The 17023-nt window shown below is 41.5% G+C and overlaps 1 protein-coding gene across 3 annotated transcripts in view; it reads right to left on the bottom strand.

Moving 5' to 3' along the window:
- Positions 1–11921: 11921 nt before the first annotated feature.
- PIK3CG (phosphatidylinositol-4,5-bisphosphate 3-kinase catalytic subunit gamma) overlaps positions 11922–17023 on the bottom strand; it is a 33577-nt gene continuing 28475 nt past the window's right edge. For all 3 annotated transcript variants that reach the window (XM_053218619.1, XM_027071678.2, XM_053218620.1), the window contains exon 11: positions 11922–13181. In XM_053218619.1, coding sequence (XP_053074594.1) covers positions 12903–13181 — 279 coding nt within the window. In that variant the 3' untranslated portion in view covers positions 11922–12902. The remainder of the gene's footprint in view (positions 13182–17023) is intronic.

Here is a 17023-nt window from a genome sequence, read left to right as displayed (position 1 = left end):
TTTAGATTCCTGTGTAAGGGAGGAAAAAAATTCTCTGTCCTCTGAGTGTCTCCAGCTGGGCCTGGAATTAAAATGATATAAGCAGATTAACAGGTGAAATGCATACACATTTTATTAAATTTTTTTCATGTACATGGAGGGCTTCACAAGAGAATGAGGACCCAAAGAAGTGACCAGAACAGAAAGCTTTTATACCTTTTAGATAAGGAGATGCGGGGCACCGGGGTGGCTCAGTCAGTTAAGCATCTGACTCTTGATTTTGGCTCAGGTCGTGATCTCATGGTTTGTGAGTTCGAGCCCCACATTGGGCTCTTCTCTGATGGTGCAGAGCCTGCTTGCAATTCTCTCTCTCCCCCTCTATCTCTGCCCCTCCCTTGCTCATGTTCTACTCTCTCTCTCTTAAAATAAATAAAACATTAAAAAAAATTTTTTAAAGGGAAATGATGATACATTTGGGAACAAACGACAAGGCAAAGGGGTTTGGGTTGGGGGCAGTAAATTGTAGGGCAGTTCCTAAGAGATATATCGGTGAGGGAAGCTAGTGGAAGATGAGTTATTTTAGTATATTTGTAGAGGTCCATTTCGGTGATGATTCCAAGTCTCTGGTGATAAGGATGTGCTTCCCTTCCTGATATAAAGAGTGCACCTCTCTCGTGGAAGCTTGTATAGAAAAGGGGAGGCCAGAGCATTCATGCATCTGCTGTTTCTTAAGTGCTTTCAGTTCCAAATAAACAATAAGCCAAAGTGGTATCTTTGGAGTGGCATGTTCTGAACTCCTTCCCTGAACTCTTCTCTTATGCATTGTATTTGGAATATACATAAGAAAGTACTAATATGACATATATGGCTAAGGATTTTTATGGCCCTTGTAATGAAATTAGATATTTATTTTTAAGGCAAATTGAAGAAAAATATGAGTCCCTAGGTAATGAGAATGAGTTTTTTTTTTTCCAGTAGATTTATATGTATGCCGTTTGTCTAACTTCAACCCAAGCTGTCTTAGCCTGTGTTTGTGCTCACAGCACATAAGCCATGTAACATGCCAGGGTCACCTGAACTTATTTCACATGGGTAGAAACATGATGAAATCTAAGTTTTGTCTTTGTGTCACAGGACCCCATTGATGACACCTAAGATTTCCACACTTCTTAAAACTTTTCTCCCTTGACCCTTAAATATTCCTTGTGAGGTTATGAACAACTGCTGTGTTCATGTCATGCCTGTGATGTCTGTCCTGGTTCACACCATTTGATCTCTTGACTAGCCTACTGCAGGGCCTTTCTGGCTTCTGGGGGAACACCTCTACCTCATTGGCCCCCAAAGACTGTCTCTAGAATTCCTTTTTTTTATTTTGCACAGTTTTTTCCCCCAGATTTGCACCCATTTCTGTTTCTTTTGAAAACAGCCCTTGGATTTTCTGTTGAGGACTCACTCCCCCTTCAGTGAATAGAGTTTGGGTTGGGCTGATGCATGGGCACTACATTGCCCTGGCCCTGGCATTTATGATGGTAATGGGCAATCTAGATTATCCAGTAAGTTTCAGCCACCAGACTCTTGAAGAGAAACCCTCTTGTCTCACAGAAGGCCCTAAGCCGCTGGGATGTAAATCATAAGCTGTTGATGACTAACTTTGCTACAGCTGGAGAGAATCCCCTTGAGAAAGGAGTCAAGAAGGGGAAGGTAGTGCTGAGAGATAATGTCATTTATTCTTTGGCACCAGCTGAGCCTGAAGCCAGATGTACCTCTTTTCTTTCCAGTTGAGTGAACCAATACATTCTGTTTCACTGAAGCCAATTTGAATTGGGTTTCAGTCACTAGCAACCTAAAGCGTGCTGGCTAATGAATGGCCGGATTGCTCTTGTCCTTAAAAGGTAATCATGCTTTCCTATTACACGCAGAATGTATGTCATAAATCCAACCTCTTTTTGGTTTCAAGGCTTTTTATGATCTTCCCCCATTTTAGCCTTTGCTTCCCACTCTCTTGCCATCCAGCTAACACTTCCGTTGTGGTGCTGTAGCTAGCATTTCTTGACGTACCTTACATTTTTACACCTCACTTTTTGTCTCTGCTGCTCCTACCCTCACCCCATCTGGAATGCTTTTACCCACATGGTGAGATCCTATTTATTCCTCAAAACCACACTCAAATGTTCCCTTCATTAGAAAGCCTTTTCTGGTCCCTTAGTCAGAATTAATTTTTGGCGCCTTTCTATTTTCTCCACTCTTTACATATACCCCTAATACAACACGTCACAGCCTGCCTTGCCTCTCTAGTTAAGAGGTCATCTTTGCATCCTCGTCTTTGCTCCCAAGCCTATAACAGAGCAGGTGGCCATTGGTTATGATGCTCCCTCACGGGTTTTCCTGACAGTCAAGTGTGACTGTGCCTGCTCCGTCCACCAGATGGTGCTTGACTTATTTTTGTTTCCTGGGTGATCCCAGGAGGGCGGAATGCCAGGCACACAGCGCATGCTGAATAAAGGTCTGATAGATATGATGGACTTGGTCTCACTTTGAAATGCTCTTACATGTTTATCAGTGATTTTCATGTAGATTTTGGTGATACTGAACCAATTTGAAAGTCCAGTTTCATTGAAGGGCCATAATGGCTGGTAAGAGAGTGGCAGCTCCCAGCCTGGACTGATTTCCCTTCTTAGAGGTTCCATTTGGTTTGATGATTGCTGTTGAACTTGTATCTTTGAATAAACTGGAAGGTAGGAGGGAGAGAATGAGAAGAAAAATGTGGGAATGCCACTTTATAAAACATAGTTCAGTGGGAGCTCCCCTTCTTTTCCTCCTCCTCTTCCCTCCTCCTCTCCCCTCCTCCTTCCCCTCCCCCTCTGCTCCCTCCTCCCCCCTCCTCCTTCCCCTCCCCTTCTGCTCCCTCCTGCCCCCTCCTCCTCCCCCTCTTCCTCTTTCTCCCTCTCCACCTCTTCTTCCACCTCCTCCTCCTCCTCTTCCTCTTCTTCCTCCTTGCTAGGGTACTTGAGCACAGCTCTAAGATCCATGAAAAACAAGCTTATATTTAAAAAGTGAGATATCTACATATGTATGTAAAACATGCATAGGTATTAGTTATGTCTTTGCATTTATATGTATATGTCAAACTTTTTGGTCTACAGGTTCCCCAACAAGGCTGAAAGTAACAGACTTTATACACATGGATTGTTCTTGGATTAGTGGATGCAGCTGCTGTTTACAAATCCTGGTGATGTTTATGACTCTGCTGTTTTTAGATTCAACTAGCATTGCCAAGCAGCTACTCTGTGCCAGGCACTGTGCTAAGTTCATTCACATATATTAATTCTTTTGTCTTTTTTAATCCTTAAAACAACTCTGAAATCTATTAGTTATCTATTGCTACACAATAAATTACTCTAAAACTTTGTGGCTTAAAACCGAAACATTTATTATCTCATGGTCTCCGTATCAGGAATCCAGGCATGGCTTAGCTGAGTCCTCTGGCTCTGGATCTCTCACAGGACTTGACTTGAAAAGACACTTTTCCCAGCTCATTTATGTGGTTGGTGGCAGAATTCACTTTGTTTCTTACCGTGGGCCAGAGGCCTCCCTGGATTCCTTGCCATGTAGATCTCTCCAGAGAGTGGCTCACAACATGGTGGGTGGCTTCATCAAACTGAAAAGGTGGGAAAGAGCAAGCTAGAAATGCCAGTATGATGAAACTCATAGGCTTTTAGAACCCAATCTTGAAAGTGATGTTGCATCATCTTTGCTATATTTTATTTGTTAGAAGTAACTCACTAGACCCAGTTCATACTCATGGGGAAAGAATACCACAAGGGTGTAACATCAGGATTCAGAGATCATAGGGGACCATCCTGGAGGTCTACCTACCACATATAGTTTAATTCCCATTTTACAGATGAGAAAATTGAGATGCCATTAGAAAAAACAAAGATGATATATACATACACATATATGGATTGATGAAAATTCATGTCTTTGGGTAGTATTTCTCAGGTGCAGATTGGTACATATTTTCAGCCTTCTTATTGCTTTGACATTCCCTACCAACCCACAGAATCTGCCTCTGTGTCCTATAGAACCTTGTTATGCAAAGTGTGGTTTGGGGACCAGAAGCATCGGCTTCCCCTGGAAGCTTGTTGGAGAGACAGAACCCCAGGCCCTGTCCTACACTATGGAATCAGAATATGTATCCCTAGTGATTTATGTGCACGTTAGGAGACACGCTGCTCTAGCAGGTCTCTTTTCTAGATTCTCTGATGACTTCAGGGGTTCCTGTATTTGTCTGTCTGTTGGCACTGCTAGTTGCTTGCCCTTCGGCAGCAGTGGGGAATATTACAATCTACCTCTGCACTATTTCAAAACCAGAGGAAATGAAGGCTACTTGTCATCTATTATCTTATATAAACAACAAGGTAAGAGTAATAATGGGTCTTTCTCAATAATCTAAGACAGAACAGGAGCCATGGGCATGCATTGTCACAGACAGCAGACAAAAGTGAAAGTTGGCATTTGACTCTAGAGTGAACCATAGCAAACCTGTCCAGCAAATGAACCTCCCTAAATTATATTTTATTTAGGCAATCTAGATGAATCTCCAAAATATCATACTATGTGAACAAAAGACCACATATTGCATGATTCCATTTATATGCAGTTCTAGAAAAGGCAAAACTATAGTGACAGAAAGCATTTCAGTGAAGACATGGGAAGAAATTTACTACATGCAGGCCTGAGGGGGCTTTTTGGTGATGGGGCCGTGCTGGATCTTGGCTGTGGTGATAGATGGATATATGGGTGTGTACGTGTGTCAAACTTATCACACGATACATTTAAATGGCTGAATTGTATTTTATATAAATTAACTTTCCATAAAGTTCACGGGGAGGGGGAAAGTGAATAGGAGTTAGTGGCCTTGTCAATTGGTTCCAGGCCCTCTAACTTTCCTTAGGCCCAGACAGAACCCACGGATAATGTACACTGATTAGATTAACTGGTCTGAGAAGGATGTTGTTTAAAAGATTTCCTTGGTATCTGATGTTGACATAGAGTGGAAATTATTTCTCCTTTGAAGTCATACTGGGAGGATGTCATATTTATAAAGTCATTAAGATTTCCATCATTTACTTCTAGAAGTCATTCCAAGGATGATGCCTTAGAACTTTTGATTTCTTGAGATTCTTCAGCCTTCCTTGAAAAGGAGCACGGAAACGATGGCTTTTGTTTATTGAGCAAAGACTCCAGACATTCCAGTTAATGCTTCACTTTCATTATTTATTTAAAAACATTTTTTTAATGTTTGTTTATTTTTGAGAGAGAGAGAGACAAACAGAGCGAGAACAGGGAAGGGACAAAGAGAGAGGGAGACACAGAATCTGAAGCAGGCTCCAGGCTCTGAGCTGTCAGCACAGAACCTGCTGCGGGCTCTAACTCATGAACTGCGAGATCATGACCTGAGCCAAAGTCAGTCACTTAACTGATTGAGCCGCCCAGACACCCCTCACTTTCACGATTTCATTTAATCTGCACAGCAGTTCTGTGAAAGAGGTACCACTCTCTACCCAGTTTATGGAGGAGAGAGCTGAAGCTTAGCAAGATTAGACAACTCTTTCAGGTGGACAGTTTGTACTGAATTTGGAATGATCAAATGCCAGAGCCACTGATCTACCTTCTTTCCTGCCTCACCTACTCTGAACTGCTACTGTGGCATCTGGCTGACTTTAAAGTGGATTATCCCCCAGTTACTGGCTTATGGTCCACTCTGCATCCACAGCCACACACACTCACCCTGGCTTTCCACTAGGGTATCTCAAGTCTCAGACTCCTTTAAATCTGTATAGGTTAAAGGAGTCAAACTCCTCTACCAGTTGAAAACCTACAGAATGTGCTTTGCCATGATAAACAATTACTGCCTAAGCAAGGGGTTGCTTCAAAATTGAGAAATTAGTGGGGCACTGGGGTGGCTCAGTCAGTTAAGCGGCTGACTCTTGATTTCAGCTCAGGTCATGATCTCACAGTTCATGAGTTTGAGCCCTGCATCAGGCTCCATGCTGACAGTGTGGAGCCTGCTTGGATTCTCTCTCCCACTCCCTCTCCCTCTTCTTCTCCCTCTCCCTCCCCACCCCCGCCCTTCCCTGCCTCTCTCTTCTCCCCTCTCTCTAAATAAATAAACAAACATAAGAAAAAAATTAAAAATACGGAGAAATTGTCTCTTCTGGTTTCTAGAGCCATGGATTGGGGAAAGAGAGCCAGGGAGAACTCAGGGATTTGGCAGTGGTTTGTGGCCACAGGATTTTCCCAGTGGAGGCCCTGGTAATTTTGTAGAACAGGTGTTTGGCGATGATACAAAGAAAGGCATGGGGTGGGGGTGCTAGGGACCAGTATGGCTTTGGCTGCCATATACATCCGGTAATGGGAGGTTCTGTTCAGCCACAACCCTGCATGTGGCTGGAAATGGTGGGGGTCATGGTGGGCACATCTCTGAAGAGAATAGGGACCCATTTTAACACTTAAGTGTAATCAGAAGAATTCTGAGTTTGATTCTCTGCGTATAAAACTTGTCAGAGGACTGGCCACCCACTACGAGATACAGAGGGGCTGCAGGTAAATTCTATGTTCCTTTTTACGTCCCTGTCTCCATCACATCCTCCAAATTGAATGACTGGTGCATTATAAACCCAGACTCAGAGCCCAGCTCCCAGAAGGAAAACGTCATACCAAAGCCACAGGCAGTGAGATTTAATTTGTACTAATGAGTGAATGCATAGAAAAAATTCTGGCACTCCCCGAGAAGTGAAAATGAGGTGCTTTGCACCTCCAAGGGGGACGTCATGTGTGAGCTAGAGAGCTCAGTGTAGAAGATTTGCAGAGCTGACAAGAGCTGGCCCGGGCAAGGCATCCCTTACTGACTAAACAGACAGCATCCTTGGAGGCCTCTCTTCTCTAAAAGCATTATCATTTTAGGGGATGGATCAGGCTGGCATTAGTGTACCAGAGATCACAATCAGGTAGGGTTGAATAAGACAGGAAACTTTGACACGGTCATTTGTATGCCAGAAAGTTCTGACAACAGCTTGGCCGTCACTCCTTGACAACTGCTGACTTCACGGGATTTTTTTCCCTTAGAGAAACAAAATTTTCTGAGTTTTTAGTGAGGCTTGATGTAAGCTAAAGGATATGATTATCGTGTAGATTGTATTGTTTTCCCAAAATTAAAATACTATTTTTCCCTTTTTAAAAAATTCAAAAATATAGCATCAAGTTTCCCAAAACCCGAGAGAAAAAAAAAAATAAATGTAGGGTAAAAAAAATCACGATTGACAGTTTGGTGTGAATATATTCTCCCAGCCTTTTAATGTTGCTGTAAGCCTACATTTTTACTTGAATATGACTGTACCGCAACACTGGCCTGGTAACCACCTTGTTTCACTCAATTATGTCATAGATCTACGTGGATGTTAATACATTTTCATCTACCTTATCTTTTCAGGGGTTTCATTGTACTCCATTGTATGAATGTGATTTAATTAACCAATCCCCTAATGAGGGACTGTTAGGCCATTTCCAATTTTGGGTTGTATTATAAAGAATATTGGTAAGTGGTTTTGTCTGTAAGTCTTTGCACACTTGTCCGATAGTTTCTAAGGATAAATTCTTGGATGTGAACTTGCTGGGTAGGAGAATAGATATCCTCTTTTTCTGTTGTTTTTTTAAGTTGATTTATTGGGGCTCCTGGGTGGCTCAGTCAGTTAACCCTCTTACTCTTGATTTCAGCTTAGGTCATGATCTCATAATTCCTGAGATCAAGCCCCACATCGGGCTCCCCGCTGTCTTTGCCCATACCCAGCTCACTCTCCTGTGTGTGAGTCGGGGAGGAGATGAGCAAGAGAGAGAGAGAGAGAGAGAGAGAGAGAGAGAAAATCCCAAGCAGGCTCCACACTCGGCATGGAGCATCTAGATCATGATTGAAAGATCACGACCTGAGCTGATATCAAGAGTCAGATGCTTGGGGCGCCTGGGTGGTGCAGTCGGTTAAGCGTCCAACTCTTGATCTGGGCTCAGGTCATGATCTCACAGTTTGTGAGTTCAAGCCCTGCAGCGGGCTCTCACTGATGTTGCAGAGCCTGCTTGGAATTCTGTCTCTACTTCTCTCTGACTCTATCCCGTTTATGCGTTCTCTCTCTTTCTCCAAAAAAAAAAAAAAAAAAAAAAAAAGTCAGATGCTCAACAGACTGAGCCACCCCAATATCTTCTTAATTTTGATAAAATGTGACAAAATGCCATGCATAAATTTTATCAACTTGCTCTGTTTTCAACAGTGTGCTAGAGTATTCTTTCTTCCAAATTATCACCAACTCTCACTATTACCAATCTTTCCTAATCTGATGGTGAAAAGACACTTAAATTATCTTAATTTGCATTTGCTTCATCAGCAGTGATTTGGGGTTCTTGTGATATGGTTATTGGCCACATGTATTTTTTTGGTGAATTCAACATTTTCTGGTAAGGTATTCATTTTTTACTTATTGAATTATTACAGCTTTTTATATATTAAGTATATTAGCACTTTGTCACATATTTTGCACTTAATTAAGTCTTTTTGGTAACAGTAGAAAGCATCAAACAGGTTTACTTACATAAACTCTGTCTGCTCCTCCAAAAAGAAACCCCCACAAAACTGATGATGGTCGACACTCTATTAATTTCCTAGGGATGTCATAACAAAATATCACACACTGGGTGACTCAAAACAGTAGAAATTTATTCTTTCACAGTTCTAGAGGCTAGACATCTGCAAGTGTTGGCAGGGCCATGCTCCCTTACAAGCTTCTAGGGTGGGACCCTTCCTTGCTTCTTCCGGCATCTGGTACCCCAGGTACCCCAGTAGACACTATAATCTCTACCTCTATTACATTCTTTTTCCTTTTGAGTATGCCAGACATATTGAATCAGGGCTCACCATCATGACCTCACCTTAACCCTATTACATCTATAGAACCTCATTCAAATAGAATTACATTTACAGGGACCAAGGGTGAGGACTTCATCTTTTTGGGAGGACACAATTTGACCCACAAGATACAACCATTATGAGGTGTCTGCTATTGCCAGCAAACTATAAACCTTTTAAGGACTGAGGCTGGGTCGATTTTGTTCCACATTCTAATACCCAGTCCTCAGCACACAGTCTAGTAGGGTGGTGGGCACTCCATAAAGATATTTTTTCTTTCTTCTTTTTTTAATGTTTATTTATTTATTCTGAGAGAGAGAGAGAGAGAGAGAGAGGGAGAGACAGCAAGGGGGGGGGAAGGGCAGAGAGAAAATCCCAAGCAGGCTCCATGCTATCTGCACAGAGCCCAATGCGGGGCTTGAACTCAAACTGTGAGATCATGACCTGAGCCCGTGTCAGGAGTCAGACTGACTGAGCCAGCCAGGCACCATACTCCATAAAGATTTGTTAAGGAATCTGACTTTCAGGAATATCTGGACTTTCAGACATTAAAAGACGCGTACAGAGAATACAAGGCGTCGATTCTTTAATTTGAATTTACATTCAACGATTGTAATTGAAATGCAAATACAAGTGGGGAGAGCTGGACTGTCCAGAAGAGGAAATATCTCTTGACTTTCTGAATGAGCACCTTTGCCAAGGTGTGTGCTTTAGGCTCCCCTGGCATCTGTCCTAAAAATGAGTCCTTGCAAATATGCAGACAAGCACACAGCTAAGAACCAGATTAATTGACCAGAATTATTAGGTTGGGTAAAACAGATATAAGATGGCAGAGTCCTTAAAAATCCAAAAACTTTTTTCTTCATGTTGTAAAATATAACTGACAATTTATTTCATAGCCATGGCAAATAGAGCCTGGTTTGCCAAACGCCAGAACTTGCTCCATAAATATACTTTCTAACTTATTTTTTGGCCCATATCAAAAAAATAATTTCCATTTACCTAGGATTCCCAGCCTCCAAATTATCCCACAGAATTCCCATATCTAACCTTTCTTTAATTTTTTTTTACATTTATTTATTTTTGAGGGACAGAGGGAGACAGAGCACAAGTGGGAGAGGGGCAGAGAGAGAAAGACACAGAATCTGAAGCAGGCTCCAAGCTCTGAGCTGTCAGCACAGAGCCCAACGCGGGGCTCAAACTCACAAACCGCAAGATCATGAACTGGGCCAAAGTTGGATGCCCAACCGACTGAGCCACCCAGGCGCCCTTCTGGTCTTTCTTTAAAAAATGATTCATCTCCTATAAATATATATAGTTAATAAAGTTACCTTTTTAAAAGTCAAGAGTCTTCTCTAGGAATTTCTATATTTTATCTACGACGTCTCCACTCCCTCATACTTTCACTAAACGTAGTTAAATGGGGTCATATGGGGCTAGGTCTCGAACATCTGCTTTGCTCTCCTTTTAGTGGCCATTGTTCCAGTCCTAAATCAATGGGCCAGTGTTTTACGTCCAAATGTACAGCCACAGAAATGAGGTATTTTAATTAGAACATAAACAGCATTTTGATCTGGGCACTTTATCTGAACTCCTACAGATGGAGTCCAAATGCAAAATTGAGCATCAAAGCCATTATTCGGATCTGTACAGCGCCAGCTTCACAGGCTTGTGACCTGTGCAGTGACTCATGGTCAGAAGTTCCTGTGCTTGGTTTCATGCTCTGCTGTTGCTATCTTGAACTTCTTAATAATTTTTGAATGGCAGGCCCCACATTTTCATTTTGTACTGGGCTCTGCAAATCATGTATCCAGTCCTGGACATACATGAAAGCTGCTTTTACCCGAATCATCTGACCTGTAATCTCTGTTTTCATCTGGCAGTGAAGACAGAATTGTGGGTAATTCCCCCAAATCTCCTCTCAGGAGGAGATGACCTGAACTCTACAACGTTTTCAAAGGTCTAAAAGCTGTGGGTCATGTGATTCACTGTAAATAATGAACGGAAGAGGCACACAAAAGTAATTTTTATCTGTAAGTCTAAAGAGTTAAAGTTCTACCTTCACTGAAATACAGAAGAATCAGGCCCAATGTGATGTGTGTCAGCATAACAAAAGAACTTGTCCATCTGAAAATAGGTATGCCCATGTGCCAGCAAGCTAAATATAAATACATTTCTCTAACTCTTCTATCAAGACGATTATTTCAGCAATTCAAATAAAAAGCAGAATCTGTGCAAGGCCCAGCTCAGCTTTTTTTAATAAGAATAATGAATATATCTTCTCAATTAGAAAGCATCATCCTTCCTGTTCTTGTTCAGAAGAATGGTGGGGAATAGTTGTAAAAATGTCATACAACATCTACCTTCCATTAATGCATTCATTAATGCATTGCAGGGCATGGTCTTCTGTACTGGGGGATGGAGTAGTTTTGAAAGAAGGAGCTGTCAAGGAAGTGTTCTTTCTAGACACCTTATGAAGCAGGGGAAAGGCTCAGCTGGCAAGGAAGCAGTGTTACCCCTACCTTCAAAGGCCTTTTGCATATACAAAAAAAAAAAAAAGTTCAGGCTACACCAAAGGTATCTATTTAGAAAAATTTTAACTTAAATACCTATTTATATCTGATTGTGTTTAAACATAGACATGGTTAACAGTTATTTCTAGGTAAAGTATTAACTATAGGTAATTTAGAAATATTTTATAAATAATTTAATGATCTTTCTCTAAGGTTAAACAACACTTCCAATAAATAGCAAGCTATTTAGGAGATGAACATGGTTTTTAAAGAAACCATTTCAATTTTTAGGAAATCTGAAGAATGTGTCAGAGTTTAAAAGTCCTTTAAACTGAGAGATGAACAGGGCAAGTAGTGTTCTTGCTAATATGAAATACTGTTCAGATACCAAATACCTTCTTTCATTAAAAAAAAAGAATAAAAATTCTTAGACCAAAATGTAAAATTAAGGCGTGTGAAAACAAATCCATATTTCCTAGAATGTCCTCTTTAATAATATACTTAAAAAAAAAAACTCCACCAAACATTTTTACAAATAAGTACATAAAATTCCAGTAACCCTAGGGGAGAAATTGCTTTTCAACTAAGTTTTGAATTCTAGGGTAGATGCATTCTTGAGGACTTCACAACTTGGGTAAAGAGTTGTGGGAGGGTAACAGTTAAGGAAGAAGGGAGGCAGGGAGGAGGATGTAAAGGTGAAAAATGAGTCCCTTTAGTTTCTTCCTGTTTCCATGCTGGAGAAGGCTGTAGTAGCTGGAATTGGCAATCTGCTCTTGGGCAGAGTTGAGATGAATGGTCTCCTCTCTGTTCTTCCTCTTCGTAACCCTGAAGCAGACCAGCAGAGAAGTGCCAGGGCACAAAGGTTCAGATTTTCCATTGTATGTTTGTGCATCTCAGCTGTACACTGTACAAGAACCTAATTACAAAAGACACTGAAAAGACCAACTCGCCTTCCTTTGCTTTTAGCAAATCGCTATCATCTACAGACATGGAGGGGGATGTTTGGAAGTGTCCTTTAGGGAATGAGACAGAGGTTACAACAATTATGTCTTTTCTCTAAAGAGGTTGAGGAGCACAAGAATGACCCAAATTGAGAGTATACGCAGATGAAAAGAGATGTCACCAATTATTCCCAATTTCCAGAGGCACTCGATAATAAGACAGTCAAACCAGCAGGCACAATGAAGAAATAGTTTGTTTAAACTTAGAATGTTCTCCAACATCACTGAAGCAAATGAGGAAAAACAAACCTGTATACAAGCCTAAAACTGAACATTATTTAAACAAACCGACATGCCAGTATTTTTCTCCAGTAAAGGGTTCAGCCAGCAACAGAGCTGCATTTCTGAAGTGCCAGCTTTCATAATGTCCTGTCCATCAGTCCAAGTTCAATGATGGACATGCTGACTTAAAGCTTTAGAACACTAACTTGTTTTTAATTCTAGCCCAAAGAATTAGGCTGAATGTTTCTCCCCTTGTTTGATGCCCAGAACAAGATGCAGGAACCAGTTAAACTGCACGGTCCATCCTTTGTCTCTACACACTTCGATCTGATCAAGAAAATACTTCTTAGCATCCTCCTCACTTTTCCCCACTGTTAGGGCATCCCGAATATATTCAATATCTTCTTTGCTTGTTAACTGGGGCATTCCCGTCATCAGCATCATGGAGAAGAGGATGATCAGCAGGTTTGTGTGATGACGAAGGGCGAGGTAAGCCTTAACGCAGACGTCCTGGATAAAGGGAAAGAAAGGACAGTTATGTTGATGCGGTAACTAAGTAGGGTGATGACTGCCCAGGGATCCTGGAATTTACACAGCATTATCCTGTCCATGAGAGGAAGCTATCACCAACAGGGCAGATCCTCTTTCTCAGATGGAGGGTTTTATGAGAACATATGCTATTTCCATACCCTAGGAAGCACATTAGTGTAATCGCCCATGTCCAGGGTGTGCTCGGGGAAAACTGGTTGATACGGTACATTTCATCTTTTTTCTTACTCTACCTTTCACATCAGTTTCTCTCCTAGGAAACTGAAGGTAGAAATTTCTGTACTCTCTTTAAAGAAATGAGTCAGTTTTTGAACACCATACTGGGATCACTGAGCTTCATGTAAACATACGTGTTTGCCAAGGGCTAATGGAATCCAGAGAAATGATGGAAATGTGGCGTTTGAGGTTTTGTTTTCATCTTTATTTTACAATTTGGCCTATTCTAAGAAAACCAATGTATTAGCGTTTCACTGATGCTCCAAACTGTTGAAAAACCTTGGGAATTTTAATACAAATTCTTTTTTTTAAGTTTATTTAAAAACTTAAATAAAAGCAGGGTAGGGGCAGAGGGAAGGAGAGACACAATCCTAAGCAGGCTCTGTGCCATCAGCACACAGCCTGATGCAGGGCTTGAACTTAAAAACTGTGAGACCTTGACCTGAGCCGAGATCAAGAGTCAGATGCTTAACTGACTACGCCACCCAGGAGCCCCTACACACATTCTGAATACTGAGCGAGAGGGCTTTAAAAATGCTTTGGCGTGGGGCGCCTGGGTGGCGCAGTCAGTTAAGCGTCCTACTTCGTCTCAGGTCATGATCTCGTGGTTCATGGGTTTGAGTCCCGCGTTGGGCTCTGTGCTGACCACGCAGAACCTGGAGCCTGCTTTGGATTCTGTGTCTCCCTCTCTCTCTGCTCCTCCCCCATTCATGCTCTGTCTCTCAAAAATAAATAAAAGTTAGAAAAATTAAAAGAAAATGCTTTGCCTGGCGCATTCTCCAAAAGCCTTTGAGCAAGGTGCCACAGGTGAGTTAAGTCCACTTATTAAGCAAGGCATGCTTATTTCAATCATATTGTGCCAAAGTAAAGAAGAAAGTGCAAGGTTCTCAATTTTACAACACGAGGACAGCCCAACCTTAATGTTGTAACTTGGCAAAGATGGTGTGTTGAAGAAAACTGAAGTTAATGATTACAGATATAAATACTTCAAAAATCTGGATATAAGGATATAAATGTGATTTCACACCATAAGGCATAAAAACAGAGCATAAATGTGAAAAATATGCAACCTCATTTGTAATAAAAGAAATGTAAGGGAATGAGATGGAAACATTCACCTATCCAACTGGAAAATCTTAAAACAATTTTTTTTTGAAGAATAATACCCAATGTTCACCTTTCATAGGCTGATGGTAGGTGGGAATAGGTATAATTTTACTAGCAGACAATTTGATAACATGCATCAAAAGCTTTAGAATGCTAATAAATGTTAGAGAAGTTCATTGCGGTGATGGTTACATGACTGATGCATTTGTCAAAATTCAAAGAACTGTACCCACAAAAAGGCCCAGTTCTGCTGTAGGTGAATAATGCCTCAATAAACTGGACTTTAAAAAAATGCCTATGTCCTTGTACCCAGCAATTTTCATGCTAGAAATTTGCCTTTAAAAACTTGGATAATTTTGGGGCACCTGGGTGGCTCAGTCGGTTAAGCGTCCGACTTCAGCTCAGGTCATGATCTCACGGTCTGTGAGTTCGAGCCCCGCGTCGGGCTCTGGGCTGATGGCTCAGAGCCTGGAGCCTGCTTCTGATTCTGTGTCTCCCTCTCTCTCTGCCCCTCCCCCATTCATGCTCTGTCTCTCTCTGTCCCCAAAATAAATAAACATTAAAAAAAATTAAAAAAAAAAACTTGGATAATTTTGCAGTGACCAATACATAAGAATATTTGTTAGAATGTTTAAAAATGCGAGAACTTGAAGGTAACCTAAATATCCTATAGTTGGGTACTGATGAAAGTACCTACAACTGCCTGCTCTGTAACTGCTAGAATGATACTGTGAAACAATATTGAACAAGCATGTGAAAGTGTCTGAGTTAAAAAGCAGGCATAAAACAACAACATAGGTGGCATCAGCCCATGTTGGCAAATGAACACAAAATATTTATATGGAAAAAAGATTGGAAGTCTACAGGCCAAAATGTTAAGATAGTGAGTTTTCTTTTCTTTTTTTTTTTTTTTAAGTTTTTAAATTTACGTGTTGAGAGAGAAAGAGAGAAAGAGTAAGGGAGGGGCAGAGAGAGAGAGAGTCCCAAGCAGGCTCCTCACTGTCAGTGCAGAGCCCAATGCAGGGCTCGAACTCATGAACCGTGAGATCATGGCTTGAGCAGAAACCAAGAGTCAGATGCTTAACCGACTGAGCCACCCAGGCGCTCCTCCTTTTTGCTTTTACATTATCTTGTGTGTGTCATTTGCACGTGGCAGGATAATGGCAATGGTCATGGTGGTCATACCTATATCATTCTGCGTGTCAAGGCTGGACCATGAACGCATCACCCTGTCTAAGTAGAAAAACCCATGGACGGATCTGGTATTAAATGAGACCATACATATAAAAAATGACTGGCACAGAGACTGGCACATAGCAAGTGTTCAATAAGTGTTAGTCCTCTCCTTTCCCTGCCTGGAGGGTAGATCACTTTTACCTGCTTTCTGCTTACTTGTCAGGGAGCTGGACACTCCCAGACTCAAAAGACTGGGCTCTTCCTACTGTGGACCCAGCGCATTAGTGTTCTTGCATCCTTAATCACTTCACTTATGTCCAGAAATCATTATCTTTTGCTCCTCCATTGGACTGACCAAAGTCACTCTCCTTTCTTGGTGATTACACAGGCAAAGGGCAGACTTCACCCCGGGCAACTGGCTTATTAATTTGTTAGCTCACACAATTTTCACAAGGGCAGAGATGGGGATGCCTTTTGATTTTGAATTAGAGTACATTCTGATTTTTAATTATTTTCTATCCTTCTGTACACTGGGGGCTTCAGGCACAACCCTTGCTTTCTGAGCTCACTGTGTGGTCAAACTCCTTAACAGAAAATTTTTGAGAAGGGAAATTGACCTGGGGCCAAGCTATTCTAACACCAATCCGTAGGTGCTCCGGTGCATATTTGTTCAGCAGCAACCCACGGATTCACTCGTCACTGTAGCACACAGGGACATGGTAAAGGAAGACAAATGTCTTGTGTCAGTCTCGAAGGCCATCTCCTCTATATAAAGCATTTCTGCTGGTTCGAATTTATTCAGTTCTGATTTTTACACACAAGGGTCACTTCTGTGAGAAAGAACTTTCCTCCCCCCAGATTTTCATGCCCTATGCTGGTCAGACACAATGTGTAAATTCTGACTGGCAGTGCAGGCTTAGAGATTTAATTAGAGATTTATTCTCTTTTTCTTAGAGATAGTACAGAGCCATGGTAAGAAGTGCAGGTTCACACCTTGCTGCCTGGGTTCAAATGTTGGCTTTATGACCGACAAGCTGTTTGTCATTGGAAAAATCACTTAACCTCTCTGGACCCCAGTTTCCTCATCTGTAGAATAAGAGGAATAATAACAATACTCGTTTCATATGGTTGTGGTGAGATTTCAGTGCTATGTATGTGGTCGACAATTATTATTAATAGTATGAGAAGTTGCATTATTGAATGCGCACTTCTCAATGCGGAGGTGGGTGGGAAGTAGGAAGCCAGCACCCTGGCTGTGTGTGCAGATGGTTCTCTTGCCCCAGGGGCACAGCTGGGTGCTTGCT

This window comes from Acinonyx jubatus, chromosome A2 (genome assembly GCF_027475565.1).
Source record: "Acinonyx jubatus isolate Ajub_Pintada_27869175 chromosome A2, VMU_Ajub_asm_v1.0, whole genome shotgun sequence".
Classification (NCBI taxonomy): Eukaryota; Metazoa; Chordata; class Mammalia; order Carnivora; family Felidae; genus Acinonyx; species Acinonyx jubatus.
Note: the sequence above shows the minus strand (reverse complement) of the source record. Positions and strands in the feature narration are given on the sequence as shown.